General features: G+C 40.5%; 1 protein-coding gene across 2 annotated transcripts in view; it reads right to left on the bottom strand.

Annotated features, from left to right (window-relative positions):
- The window catches only part of LOC307135847 (uncharacterized protein), a 24,652-nt gene extending 9,166 nt beyond the window's left edge, over window positions 1-15,486 (bottom strand). The window contains exons 1-4 of one of the 2 annotated variants that reach the window (XM_079832536.1): window positions 15,251-15,468; window positions 11,435-11,877; window positions 558-1,007; window positions 377-446 (exon numbers count right to left, since the gene is read on the bottom strand). In XM_079832536.1, coding sequence (XP_079688662.1) covers window positions 377-446; window positions 558-1,007; window positions 11,435-11,855 — 941 coding nt within the window. In that variant the 5' untranslated portion in view covers window positions 11,856-11,877; window positions 15,251-15,468. Of the gene's footprint in view, window positions 1-376; window positions 1,008-11,434; window positions 11,878-15,250 lie in introns of both variants that reach the window. The other variant, XM_079832535.1, reaches the window with a different exon arrangement.

Here is a 15,486-nt window from a genome sequence, read left to right as displayed (position 1 = left end):
ATTTTATTTAAAGACAAAGAGTAAAGATAAAGATACATATATGCAAATTTCAATAACTGAAGTTTAAATGGAGTAAATTATAATATATTATAAATAGTATTATTTAAAAATACATATTATATAAAACAATATTGATATGCAAATATTTCTTGAACATATACATGTATGTGTGTGTATTCAAATAAACGTAATGATTATACACAGTACACACACATATATTTTGCAAACACAAATTTTTATTTTCGATGAGATTAATTGCGATTTATCATTTGACAGCCCTAATTATAATATCACCTGCTTCCAATACCAGCCTAATCAAACAAATAAAAAAATGCAAATAAAACAGCTTTATTTGGTGAGTATGTTTGTACTGTACCTGGCAGGCTTGGCAGGTTGTGTGTCCGTTTTCCTCCTGAAGGTTCCCGCCTCTCCCATGTCAGCTTGCACTGGGGTGACAAAATCATCCACGCTCCTTTCAATAGAGTCCTGTATGGTCACATGACATACAGACACACAGGATGGGTGAAGAACCGTGTAGTCCCTCACCCGACCCTGACCTGCAGGCTTGACCTCAGAACTCCCAGCAACTCCGGTACTTGTGCTCTTCACCAGCGCAGAGGCTGGTGCTGAACTCACAGCAGGAACCGGCGCATCACTGGCTCCAGAACTATCCATCCCTTTATTCCGTGGTCGTCGGTAGACTTTGTCGTTGGATGGTTTAAGAAGCGGAAGCTGCTCAAAGTCAACCGGTACCACTAGAGGTTCAGGTTCAGCGGTGCACTGCTCTGAGCTCTTGAGTCCATCAGAAGAGTTCCCAGCTTGGGTAGAACTCCCCTCGCCAGCCCCAGGAGGAGAGTCCTCCCCGAAAGAGTCCCAGTCTCCGAAAACGTTTCTACTGTGGGTTTTCAAGCTGGAGATCTGGGAGACTGGTTTGCTTACTGTGACACTGGATCTACTCCAGGCTCCTACAGTGCCAGTGACATGTGATGAGGCTGGATACGTTTGAGCTGCAATTAAGTTGAAGAAAAGAGTTGGATAATGAAAAAAAAACATCAAAACACAACAGCCAATAATATACATAACAGTATTGTTTATAAACATACTATAGCATTATACAAAATGTGCAATATTATATAAAGCGATGTTTAAATATAAACTATAGCAATATATATATAATATATATATATATATATATATGTAAACCCCCTTTTTTTTGACAATACTCCTTATTTATCGGCCTCCCAAAACAAATTCTGTTTTTATCACTGAGATGCATGACTTTCTTACAACTCTCTGCTCTACTTCTGCCAACATTTTAATATCAGGAGATTTTAATATTCATGTTGATACCCCCTCCTGCCACCTGACAGATACGTTTCTGCAATTATTGGACTGCCTCAATCTCCAACAGCATGTGGATGTCCCCACTCATTCTAGGGGGCACACTCTGGACGTGGTCATTTCCAACTCTCCTCATATTAGAAACCTCTTGGTGTATCTGACCACCAGGCCATCTCAATGGAGCTGCCACGCCCCTCTTCCCATACCAATGATGCTCGTAAAATTTGCTTCAGGAACCTGAAAAAGATTAACCAAGACACTCTAGCTATAGACCTCCAGCAACTCTCCTCTGCTGATCTCTCCTCAGTCACGGACTTGGTTGACTTCTACAACCAATCTCTGAGCAGCATTCTGGATGTTCACGCCCCTGTCAGAACTAGAATGGTCACCTTCTTGTGCTCAGCCCCCTGGTACACAGACGAACTCCGGAAGATGAAGACGGTGGGGCGTGTACTTGAGAGGCGTCTCAAGCTTTCAGGACTCACTGTTCATAGGCTAGCTTATAGAGAACATCAGAAGGCATACGCAAGGTCCTTGAGAGATGCTCAGTCGCAGTTCTACTCTTGCATCATTAACAATAACCCTGGAAACTCCAAGAAACTTTTCTCCACTATAAACCACATCCTCAAACTCACTCTTTTTCAGAAGCCACAGAAGAGAGGTGCATTAAGTTCATGACCTTTTTTTAGGAACAAAGTAGACAACATCCACTTTCACCTTTCTAGCACCTCTGCTCTGCCTGTCCCGACTGTCGATTCCACAGCCTGGGACTTTCCAACATCTCTGCTGCTTCATCATCACACAGCGCGAGGTTGAGGACATCATCAGAAAGATGAAACCATCCACCTGTGCACTGGATCCTTTTCCCACAGCCTTGGTAAAATCTAACCTCTGTGTCTTAAGTCCCCTTATAACCAAGACCATTAATCATTCCCTCCAGGCTGGCCATGTTCCTTCATCACTCAAAACTGCTATCATCAGACCACTTCTTAAAAAACCCACTTTAGACCCAGATATTACTGACAACTACAGACCCATCTCCAACCTTCCATTCCTCTCTAAGGTGCGGGAAAAAGTTGTTGCTGCACAGCTTCAGGTCCATTTAAAACAAAACAATCTTTGAGAAATTTCAGTCTGGTTTCCGCATAGGACACAGCACAGAAACAGCTTTGGTCAGAGTCACAAACAACCTATTGATGGTGGCAGATGCTGGTTCCCCATCCCTTCTCATCCTCCTGGACTTATCTGCAGCGTTCGATACGGTTGATCATAACATCCTCCTTCACCGCTTACATTCCACCATCGGGCTCTCTGACTCTGTCCACAACTGGTTCTTATCGTATCTCACTGGGAGAACTGAATATGTTGTGTTGGGAGAAGCTACATCCCTGTCACACAGCGTCACCTGCGGTGTCCCTCAAGGCTCAGTGCTCGGCCCCATCCTGTTCATCCTCTACATGCTCCCCCTTGGCCGTGTCATCAGCCGGCATGGGATTTCTTTTCACTGCTATGCTGATGACACTCAACCAGCCGTTGCAACAGAGCAACCAGCAGCAAATCTTCCTTTGTGTTTCAGATAAGAAATAAAGTCATACAGGTTTGGATCAATAAGGGCACATTTCTTTCAAACCCCATAATAAAGGTTTCCACAGTCAGCTAATTATTATTACTTTTAGAAGTGTTATGATCCTTAGAGGGTCATCACAACCTGAGTCCTTGTTTCACTTCTCCTCTAATGGCCGTAATTAGCCTTGCTAAAGAGCCATGGGAAAGTGTGGAACTGCATAGGGCTGAAAATATCCTGCTGAGCCCCAGAGTCCATGCCAGCGTGTGGTGTGCTTACACGAGCACCTCAACTACAGACCGAAGACTTCAGCAGAGCTACTGTTATTCTCAACACTGAATAAAACTAGTATAACCTTCTTCAGAAAGACACAGTGACTTCATCACCCCACATAACACAATGGTGTGAGGTCATCTTAAAGACTCAGACATCATAATAAGGGTGTGACTCACATGATATAGAAGGTCATTATAAGTAACCTGTAATAAGACCAACTAAGCATCCTAAATTACTCTAAAGCCAAGTGCTTGGGCTCATTACAACAGCAGAAGCACAATAATAATTATGTCATGACAATTCTCGTGAGCTAAAAGAAACTGAAACCATAATGTGGTCACCCAATAGTTCCCATGGAATTATTATAGACACACTCAACGGCACCTTTTTACGCCAGGTTTTAAAAGAATAGTTTACTCAAAAATGTCATTTCTGCCATTGTTTATTCCTCCTCATGTCGTTCCAAACCCATAAGACTTTTTTCAGATCTTCAGAACACAAACTAAGATATTTCATATTAGGGATGAATGATTAATCTAAATGAAACCGCACTCAATTTGGCAAAGGCTGCGATTTTTTTTTTGCGCAGCTTGTCAGAGAAGCACGGCTCTGTGATCTGTAAATGCTGCTCAATCTGAAAGCCAGAGGGCGCTCTCACGCAGAAACTCCAAATACGCCCTACAGAAGTACAATAACGCATTCCAGGAAATCCCTATGGGCTTCATACTATCACTGTAGCTGAATAAACAGATTGAAACGCTTTAATTGATTAAACATGACTAATAAACACACGACTACGACAATATAGTTTATCTGAGTTCTTCAATCCTCGCGTATTTTCATGATAAGGAATATTTATACCTCAATGCTAATCGACATAGTATTCTATACAGTGATAAAGGCTATGAAATAATATGTTGTGTGCCTTATTCTGTGTAAGAAGCCACATCATCTCACAGGATGATGTTTTCAAACACTCAAATGAATTTAAGTGAGTTTGGAGTAAAAACATGTTATTAAATGTTGTCTTTTGTTGGACAAGAGGTTCATAAATGCTCGCGTTGCTTTTTCAAATGCGCATTATAAGCGACTCAAACTCGCAGTGCTTTCAGATGTAGGAGCATTTACTACTGATCACAGAGCCGTGCTTCACTGACAAGCTGCTCATTAAAAAAACTATTAACAAATCACAACCATAGCGATATCACAATCGCACTAAGCCAAATCGCTTTAAGAGCGATTTCGGGTTCATTGCAATTTAACGTGCAGCCCTATTTAATTTGCTCTAATTTTTGTGCTCATGAATGGGCGAAAACCTAAATATGTGTTTCAAAGAGGAACTAGATTAAGCCAGGATTAGGCTTTAGTTCAAATAAGACATTTAAGTAGCTTTTACAAACATGCCTTAGAACAAAACATTACTGGTGTGCATCTTGAGACAAAACAATGGCACTGACAGTTAACTAGGCTTAAGCCTGGTCTGTGCCTTGACTGGTTTAAGACAAAGTACTTAGATGCGTTTACATGGAGCATTGTAATAGGTTTAAAAGTCCAATCCGAATGAAAATGCTCCATATAAACACCTCAATCGGAATAAAAATGTCCAAACCGAATGAAATTGTAATCGGTTTAAGAGGGGTGGGATAAACCTTTTCATGAACCGATCAAAAAAAAATTCCACCATGTAAACGACCTGATCCGATTACTTTGAGTGTACGTCTTTCTGTGTGACGTGATATACAGTGCGCGCCTCCACCACTGAAGAGTGCGCGCCGCCCTCACACCAGGCTATAATGTTGACAAGAGAGGAAAGTTAATTTTTCTGAGGTGTTAAACTTTTTATTTCGTATACAAGTTACTATAACAGTGTTTGAATAATGACACAGACATTGCCTGGCTACACCATCTCATCTTGATAGCGTTTGTCCTAGGCTTCAACTGACAGAAGAATGTATTTTTCTAAGGTGATTCTTACAATTTACAACAAATAATAAATAGCTTTTATAAAACAGTATAAGTCCTGGTGGCCGTTGAGATTTGCCATGGCAACGGGGAACATTCAAACTGCTGGAGAGGACATGTGTTGACATTTCTCTCCGTTTTTCGTATGTTATAAAAAAAAAAAGTTCAACAACTTCAAATTGGTTAAGTAACATTACCCACAGTCTACTTGAATTACTTTTGTTTATATTTATATCACCATCTATTCTGTTTTTATTAATAATTTGGGTGCATTTTATTGTTAATTTGTTAATAATGCTGTTATTTTCATCCGGATTGCAGGTCCACTTTGTTCAGCCTTCCTAGGGACGGGGGTGCGTTGCAGTGCGTTTAACATACAACATGTTATATGCATGTGCAGTGTTTCCCACAGATTAGAAACCAATTTGTGTAGGTGGGCAGGCGGCGGCGGGCGGGGTATTTGGGGTTGGTGATTGGCACAAATATCGATTTATTTCGATCTTGATTCAGTATCAATTCATATGTATATAGCCTACTGTACATATAAGGAAAAATAAGTTTGCCTTTTTAGCACAATTTCAAACAATTTTAAATTATATTTGCTCACATTCATTAATATTCACTTGTGTGTGCTTGTATAAGTATCATTAAAATATTAGGATGCAAGTTATTAATGTTTTAAAATTTCACATTTAAAGAAATCTAGTGTTTGATCATGTCTAAATGTATTCAAATGCAAAACCTAAAAATAAGTAAGCAGTTATGATCTGCAATACTTTCTTTGAGCAACTAGACTAGATACATGTATATTGATTAAAGAGCCATATAGGCACCTATAGTGGGTAAACCATGGCTTTACAAATGAAATTAATTAATTTTCCAGACACATAATGACTCTAATTTGCATTGGATTTCTCCATTTTAACATTAATTACTACACTAATTGTAATATAAATAAGAAAAAATATATTAGAAGTATTTATTTTTATTTAATTCATTAAATGGTCATTAATGAACCATAATTATTGCACAAATAATAGGCCTATTTAGTACCAAAAGATCTCCTCAAAATATTCAATAAATATTATTAAACTAAAATATAGAACATTTATTTAAAGGGGTGGTAAACCACGATTTCACTATTCTAACTTTAGCTAACGTGTAATGTTGCTGCTTGAGCATAAACAACATCTGCAAAGTTACAACGTTCAAAGTTTAAAGCAAAGGGAGATATTTGCTTTTAAAGAAATCAGTTTCTAAGGACTACAGCAAACGGCCGCTAGGGACTACTACACATTCACCCAGGTTTTGCTGACATCACCAGGCCCAATATTTACATAAACCTCTCCTCCGGGGAATATGAAATAAGGGGGGGTGAGGCCATTTTGTATCGCGGCGCTGTTGTGGTATAGTAGGCTGGAGTGTTGTTGCCGCGATGCCAAGGAAACGCTGTTATTTTCATCCTGATTGCAGGTCTGGGGTACTTGCTCTGTTCAGCCTTCATAGGGACGGGGGTGCGTTGCAGAGCGTTTAAAATAAAACATGTTATATGCACGTGTGTTTGAGTCAGCGGGGAATCAGGCACGCGCAGGGCTCCCTGCAGCACATCCACGGAGGAGAACATCCACCGTCTTCGCGATTTCAATGCCAGATTTGCACAACGTCAGCTGCGTGAAAAAAACACTGCCGGTGCGTGGATGCATGACGCGCGCGCTGCACATTTCACGGAGGACAACACAAACTTCCACAAACTTCGCGAGTTCAATACAGGATATGCACAACGGCTTGTCCTGAAAGCTGGATTTACAAACAGAAGCTGTTCACGGGCCACAACCTGTAAGTCTGATTTATTTTTCTGATATAGTTTTCCTGTAATAGGTTGTAGCAAGGAAGTAAACAGATGACAACGCTGTTCTGCAAACCAGTCTGTTAAATGCTCATTCATACTTAACGTTATCCGACGAACACCTATCGTTACAAACACTAACGTTAAAATCTCAACAGCGAACCTGGCATTAGTGTAAATGATTCTTTGATTAGAGCTTTTATGTATTGTTTATCTACAGGCATGCTAAACATGGTTCTGTGTGTGATTTGGCTAACTTACTAGTTTAAGCCAGTGCTTAGTGTTTGTTTTGGGTTAGTTCTTGTGACAGATATTTGGCTATAATCGTTCTAAAAATACAAAAGTTAAAGTGCCATTCAGTAGCGATCATTATAGATCCGCAGTCTTTACTCTTGAGGACTGAACAGGTTCTGCTCGATCATCTTCACTCAAATGTTCTGGGTCTGATTCGGGCTCAGATTGGTATGGTTTTATTGACGCCGTTGTTTCTAATACTGACCAAAGCACAGCCTCCGGTAAGGGGCGTGACGTTTCCGACATACGTGCACTAGGCGTTTAGCGAATCACAACACACTGGGCCAGCTAACCAATCTGAGCCCATCGCGTATTTTTGAGGGACTGGCTTCATACAACCCGGAAAGCATCAGACCGTTTTACAAGGAGGGACAGAGCAGTGTAGAATAAAGGTCAAATATATGAAAAATAAGGCATTTTTTTTTAAAACGAAGCATGAACACATGTTACAGTGCACCCCACAAACACAGTCAAGCCTTCAAAAGAATGTGTTTTACCACCCCTTTAAAGCTACACTATGTAACTTTTCCGTCCACTAGAGGTCGCCTGTTCAAAACAAAGGCGTAGTTTGATGACGGCACGTTTGAGCGCAGAATCTCGGGACATGTGGTCTTCACCTCACAGCCGGTGGGAAACAGTCAGGATAGGACTCGGGCAGAAATCATGTTCATGGATGCGATTATTAACATTACTGTAGTATGAAGCAGAGCAGGACCGAGTGTTGTGGAGCGGAGCAAGGCCGCAGGAGCGATTGAAGAGCGGGACTGTTATTATGGCATAGTCGCTGGCGGGACTTTTATTATGACACGGTTGCTGGCGCCACTTCCTCTTTTCCAGTCATGAGTTTGAGGTAACGCAACTCTGTTTATCGTATTACCACCAATGAGTACAAGTGTAACCAATAAGTGAGGAGTAGGCCTACCTGAGGGCTAAATACAAGAAAAACATTAACATTAATGTTAAGATGTTGCATCTCCATCACTCTCTATAATAAAATGATACTGTAAATGTGGTTGACGTAATAATCAATGCACACTATCCTGTACTGTTTACCAAAACTTGCTGCAAACACCTGTAAAGTGAAACTGTCGTCTATCCATTCAAATGTATTGACCCAGCGCTAGAAGTATTGAGAGCTCCGTGAACCACACGCGCCGCGGGGAGATGAGAGCATGTCGCCTCTGGCTTTAACTGTTATGCCACATTAGCGCCAAAACGCTATTTATCGTTTAAATTCCGTATTAAAACTTTTAAAAATGTAAAAGCTTAGACTTTGCTTCATAACAAAAGCAGGTTTGGCATTTGAGGTTTGAGAGCGAGAGACGCGCGTGAGTGACAGAGAGACGGAGGGAGAGCAGGGAAAGAAAGTGCAGCTGCGTGTTTTAAATAGGGTAAAAAAAAAAAAAAAAAAAAAGAAGAACGACACGCAATATGTGGCAGACGGTGTTGATTCTGTGGCGCACCGCCACAAATTAGTCTATGTGTGGGAAACACTGCTGTGTGTATGAGACAGAGGGGAACAGGTCGCATTTGCAGCAGATATATGCTGCCCATCATAAATCAAAGCACAAGACAGACAGGGGTCGGAGGAGAAGACCGGAAAATGTGACATAATGGACAATATTCGTCTGTATTTGCAATACACGAGCCGCGGTTCAGCTGCGCGAGACAAACACTGCCAGTGTGAATGCACAACGGGCGCGCGCGGCTCCCGCTGCACATTTCACGGAGGAAAGCTTCTACAATCTTTGCGAGTTCAATTAAGGATTCGCACAACGGCTTGTCCTGAAAGATGGATTTAAAGGGTAACTAAACCCCTGCTCAGAGCTTAACTCCACCCACTGGCAATTTTCAAAAAATGCTGGAAAAGTGGGCAGAGCCCGGCGGACACAGAGGGGACAAACCGAGGGCGGGGCTGAGCGGAGGGTGTGCACCTGAGACCCGCAGTGACGGATTGATTGACAGCTGTCAGACTCGCGAGTCGCAAAGATGGAGAATGACTGGAGTGACGCCAGCTTTGCAACAGAGCGGTCATTCTCCTACTTTCACCTGAAGTGGAGGAGGGTGGATTGTCTGTAACAGACACAAACCCGGAGCCTTATCAATGCGAGCCGCTGCTCAAACTGCGTTAACTCCCGATGTAGACGATGAAGCAGCCGCGCAAGAGAACTGACCTAATCTATCTGCGTCCGCGGCAACCACTTGCGTGTCAGGGTTTGAAAGCGCGTCTCATGTATGAAAATTATCTGTACACATGACGGGCGGCAATAATATCGCAAGAAAAGCCTGACGTGTACTGACAACTGCATTATTTAACCGTATTTTCTTCAATACAATGTTAAAGCAAGTGTCAAGTGAGTTTCATTCATAATATTTACTTCATGTAACATGACAGTTCATACTGGAGTGAAGCCGTTCTCATCGTGTGATTGGGGGAAACATTTCTGAGGGCGTGGTGAGCTCGTGCCAGGGGCGCGGATAGTGAGCCGTTGGAGGTACCATCCTACGTCACGATGTACCACAACGTCCAATAGGAAAATTCAACTGCAGTAGCCAGCGTTCAACCTTAAGAGGGCAGCACTTTGGCGGTTTTACACCATATTTTATAGAATTAAAACACTTTATCAAATGTCAAAACATTTACTCGAATCAATGAACAGCATTAATAAAGCCCCAGTATTACAGATCATTAACTAAAAAAAGTTGGTTTAGGGTTTAGTTACCCTTTAAAAACAGAAGCTAAGAAACAGGGCCACAACCTGTAAGTATGATTTATTTTTCGTCGATGTGTTTTCCTGTAATAGTTTGTATTGTTAATTGTATGTTGTAGCAAGGAAGTACACAGATGACAACGCTGTTTGGCTCTGCAAACCAGTTTGTTAAATGCTCATTCATACTTAACGTTATCCGACAAACACCTAATGTTACAAACTTTTTTTTAAATCTCGACAGCGAACTTGGCATTAGTGGAAATTATTCTTTGATTAGAGCTTTTATGTATTGTTTATCTACAGGCATGCTAAACATGGTTCTGTGTTTGATTTGGCTACTAGTAAAGCCAATGTTTAGTGTTAGTTTTGGGTTAATAGTTCTTGCGAAACAGATATTTGGCTATAATCGTTCTAAAAATACAAAAGTAACAGTGCCATTCAGTAGCGATCACTATAGATCCGCAGTCTTTACTCTTGAGGACTGAACAGGTTCTGCTCGATCATCTTCACTAAAATTGTCTGGGTCTGATTCGGGCTCAGATTGGTATGGTTTTATTGACGCCATTGTTTCTAATACTACCCAAAGCACAGTCTACCGGTAAAGGTAAGGGGCGTGACGTTTCTGACAAACGTGCACTAGGTGGTTAGTGAATCACAACACACTGGGCCAGCTAACCAATCTGAGCCCATTGCGTATTTTTGAGGGACTGGCTTCATACAACCCAGAAACCATCCCAGTTTTTACAAGGAGGGACAGAGCAGTGTAGAATAAAGGTAAAATATATGAAAAATAATGAAATTTTTTAAAAACGAAGCATGAACACATGTTACAGTGCACCCCACAAACACAATCAAGCCTTCGAAAGAATGTGTTTTACCACCCCTTTAAACTACTGCATGTCTGCCAGTAGAAAAATCAATAAATATAAAAATTACCAACACAGAACAATTGATCCACGAACATCGCAGTTACTATAACTGGCAACGTTACGAATCTGATGCGGCAGACAAACTGTGCGCATGTCACAAAATGAATCCGATTGAAAGCATCAGCACACCGGTTTAGATAAAGTTTCATGTAAACAGTCCAGTTAATCATTCAATCAGAACGACAAAAAAGTGCGCATGTAAACGTGGTTATTATTCAATAAAAATCGGATTAACTAGAGTAGCCATTCCTGATTTGAGAACATGAGCAATCTTTTCAATGAATTAGTTGATCCAGTTTATAAAACCAGTGAATGAATCGTTTCTCACTGTGTTCAATAGAAGAAAAAAAATCATATGGGTTGACCAACATGAGGGTAAGTAAATGACAGAATTTAAATTTTTGTAATTTTTGAACTGAACTCTCTGAAGATCTGTCTCAGATAATGCACTCATACGCATTTCTGCATGAATGATGTGCTCCACAAAAACTTAGGGGGTTTAATATCTTACCTGGGCTATTCATACCAACCACCCCACTGCTGATATTTGAGCTGCTCCCCAAGGAGGAAGCTCCCATACCGGTCACTGCTGTGCCCCCACTGGGATTTTCTGTCTTTAGAGTCTTTAACAGTTCATTCCCAGATCCTGCTGCATCTGAGCCCATCTCAGATTGAGGAGGATCTCTGGACGAGACCGTTTTGGACTCGTCATATCTGTCAAAGCCAAATGGGTCCTCTGAGCTATCGTCATCGTCAAAGCGGGGTCGTTTAGTCAGCTCAGGAACCTCTGGCTTGAACGAGGGCCGTTTGACCCCCAACTGTGCCTTATAGGTGGTCTCTCCCCATTTGGTGCTGAGCGTTGACACCTCGTCAAACTTTGAGCTGGCCTCTCCACCCTTCTGTGTATATGTTTTACTAAATCTGGACGTCATGTTGACGTTTGTTGCATATTCTCTATAGGGAAACAGAAGACATGGAGAAAACATCAGCATGTAGAAATGTGTGTGTATTACACCTTGTTTTAAATGCTACAATGCAACTAGGTTGTGGTGCACGCGTCTTTGTGCTGTGAAGTCTTTAATGATTTTAGTAACATTATTTTCAAGATAACAATTTACTGCACCGAAGCAATGCTTAGCCTACTTGATTATCCATACATAATTTTTTTAAAGAAAAATCTGTTTAAAATGTAAGAACCAAATATGATATAACAGGCTTTTGAAGAACGTTTAATTAGGCTAGATCTCTAATATCATTGTATTGCATTACATCCTACATTTTGCACCGCAAAATGAAAACAAAGCTTTGATCATAAAACTAAGCATTTGAATGTCATATTACTAAAACATATTATTGAGATACGTAGATGTAGAGTTACAGCTGATATTTGCATTTTATCTAATAGTTTTGTTATACAGTTATAAAAAGGGATTTACAAATGAGTTTTCTTCTGATTATTATTGCATAGGTCAGGCTTTACATGGCTAACGTAGTAAAAAGACTGGTTCAAACGATAAAAGAAAACAAACCGAATTGAGGGAGAATATTTCTAGCACACAACTTCTTAATTTCAAGGTTTTATGAGGCACCTTCTGTGAATTAAATGGATAGTTCACCTAAATGTTAAGATAATTTACTCACCCTCATGCTATTTCAAAACCGTGTGACTTTTTGAGAGGAAAACAAATGTCAGTCGCAGTCCCCATTCACTTTCAATCCCTAACATTCTGCCAAACATCTTTTTTTGTGTTCTGTCAAAGAAATTGAGTAATGCAGGTTTGAAGCAACCCGAGTGTGAGTAAATGATGACAGAATTGTTATTTTAGGGTGAACTATCCCTTTAACCCTGTAAGACCCACTGTTGTAATATTACAACATCAAGTTTAGCTCTACTAAAATAAACCTGTAGATATTTTTTTTCTCTCTAAGACCACATTTACACAACTAATAGGTCCTATTGTTCAGTCTTGCAATGCTATTGGATGGAAAATTTTTGTGAGTAGGCCTGTTTGCCTGCCCATGAACTCACACAACCTGCGGATTTGACTTGAAGCAGATCATGAAGTTTTACTGGACTGGATAAATCAACATTCAAGTCAGTAAAAATCCCCCCAAAAATGTTTTATGTGATTAGTAATATGTCTAGATCAAACAGATATTAATGTACTGTTGAATACTTTAATCATATTAGATTTTGAGCTTGTAATGTCAATTTTGTAATTTTACAACATTGGGTGAAAGGGGTAGCAAAATGTACCCGTGCACCTTTCATATTACATGGATGAAATGTACTTCTCACCTGTTCTGTGTTAAGTAAATACTAAAAGAAACAATGTTTTTAATTTACAAGTTTTAAAATGTCATCTTTGTTACAATTTCGATTTAAATTTAATCACATTTAATTACTATTAAATAAGTTCAAGTTTAATTATTTCTTTGAGAATTTGAAAGTATTTGTTTAGCAGTATTTTAAACTATCTGTCTCTTATCATTTATAAAACACACTTAACAGTTTTTTTTTTTATGGGCTTTGTTTGCCCAAATATCTGCTTCATGCATGAGGGACAGGTGATAATGTTCAGGAATGTGGGGGGTAATAGTGCTATTAGCATGATAGTAGAGGGCACAATAAGCTAGCCAGACGGTATTGTGTGAATTCTGTGGAACGTGTGAATTCTTTATGTGTAAGTATCATTGGGATATGGAAAATAACCAAGGGGGTAGCCCAGCCCCCGGAAAGCGTACCACCCATAGGCGCGGCCATTGCTAACCAAGCCATCACCTGCTGTTAGCATCCCATTGACTCCCATTCATTTTGGCCTCACTTTGACCAAGGCGTTTAAAGACTCTATTCGTCCATTGTTTATTTCTAAACAAACACGACAATGTATAAAGGCTCCATTACCTTGTATCTTACACTATCGCCCCGTTGAAGCTGTTTTTGTAAAATATAGGCTAACGATTGCGTCATAACCACGCAACTGTGACGCGCTGTTGAGCAAATTACCGTATAGACCTGAGGAGACGCTCGTAGGCAATCTTTTACTGTCTATGAGGCAATCGGGGGGACATGGAGGCATAAACGCAGATAGAGATGTTGCAGATCCTCCTTCATTCATCAAAAGTTGCTCCTGCTCACCCTCTCGGTCTCTGCAAGATTCAGTGATTCAGATTTTACGTTGCACAACTACTAGAAGACTTGCCACTGTCGGACAGGCTGATCACGTCACATCTACGTCGTCAAGCTCAGTCTGAGGCTGCGCAGTACGCTCAGCCATCAGGAAGTGAGTGCTTCTAGTCTATGGGGTCGCTGTGTCCATTTCTTTTACTGTCTATGAAAATAACCAGTGTTTTTTTCCATTTCAGAATGCCACCAGCCAGGAAAGACTGTATTATCTACAAAGCGTATGATGTCATTGATGGCATCCAAAATGGGAACAGTGGTTTTGAAATGGATTCTGATACAAGTTAAGAAGATGAATTTGGAGATGCCTGTGAACTGGAAAAGTAAAATAAACAACCCAGTAACCACCCGTCTGATGATTATGTGGACATCATGCCAACAAAATCAAGTCCCTCAAGAACACAAACCATGCCCTGTGACAGGTATCGCTGGCTGATAAAGGATTGTATCAGTCCAAACACTGATTTTTCAGGTCATATCACTAATGATGCCGAGCTTAATGCACCACTGGAGTATTTCTGAAAGTTTGTGTCGGACGATATGAAGAAAATAGAGGATGCCGCAGACACTGTGGTAAAGGCTACACCAACACACTTTGCAGCAAGTGCAATGTCCACCTCTGCTTCTCAGAGGACAAGAACTGCCGTTGGGATTATCGTAACTGAATATGGCTATGAACATAGCTAAATTACATAAATGCCAAAGTTTTCATTCAGTTCATCATGTTTTGTAAATACTATCTAAACATATTTTTTTTTATAATAAATTATTTTCCATAAAAATATGACATGTCCATTTATTAATATTGTGTGATTATTAGTGTATACATATGCTACTAATATAATCATTACACCCTGCAAATGAACCCTTAGATGTGCTCTACATTTATCCAGACAGTGAGTGAAATTCTGCTACCCAACAGACCCAACGTTGCAATATTACAACATTCCCCTAAAAACTTACTAAAATGTCAAAAATGTAAAAAAAAAACATTTATTTCTGCATTAGAGGCCTCCTACAACAACATGTATAAGGTGGAAATGTTTTTTTTTTTCTGTATATGGGTCATACAGGGTTAATGAGTAAGGTTACGAGCAGAAACATAGTTCATTTAAGTTAACTTTACCATGTTTGCACACTCACCGATCCTCCGTCTTTCCTCTGGGCCTCTTGTGCTCCGAGCAGCCGCTAAAAAGAAGCCCAGCCGATCTGCTCAATGAGGAAAGGCGCAAAGCGCGGCTGCAGCGCGGTGGAACTGTAAAAAGTAGAAATTAGGCCAGATAGTGAAGTACTGCTGTTGTTTATTTGTGGAGAGCTGGATCGGTCGGAGTGCGATGCACCATTAGAGTCGCCCCTCCCTCACCGCCCCCAACGTCGGC

The sequence above is a fragment of the Gobio gobio genome, assembly GCF_949357685.1.
Source record: "Gobio gobio genome assembly, chromosome: 13".
Classification (NCBI taxonomy): Eukaryota; Metazoa; Chordata; class Actinopteri; order Cypriniformes; family Gobionidae; genus Gobio; species Gobio gobio.
Note: the sequence above shows the minus strand (reverse complement) of the source record. Positions and strands in the feature narration are given on the sequence as shown.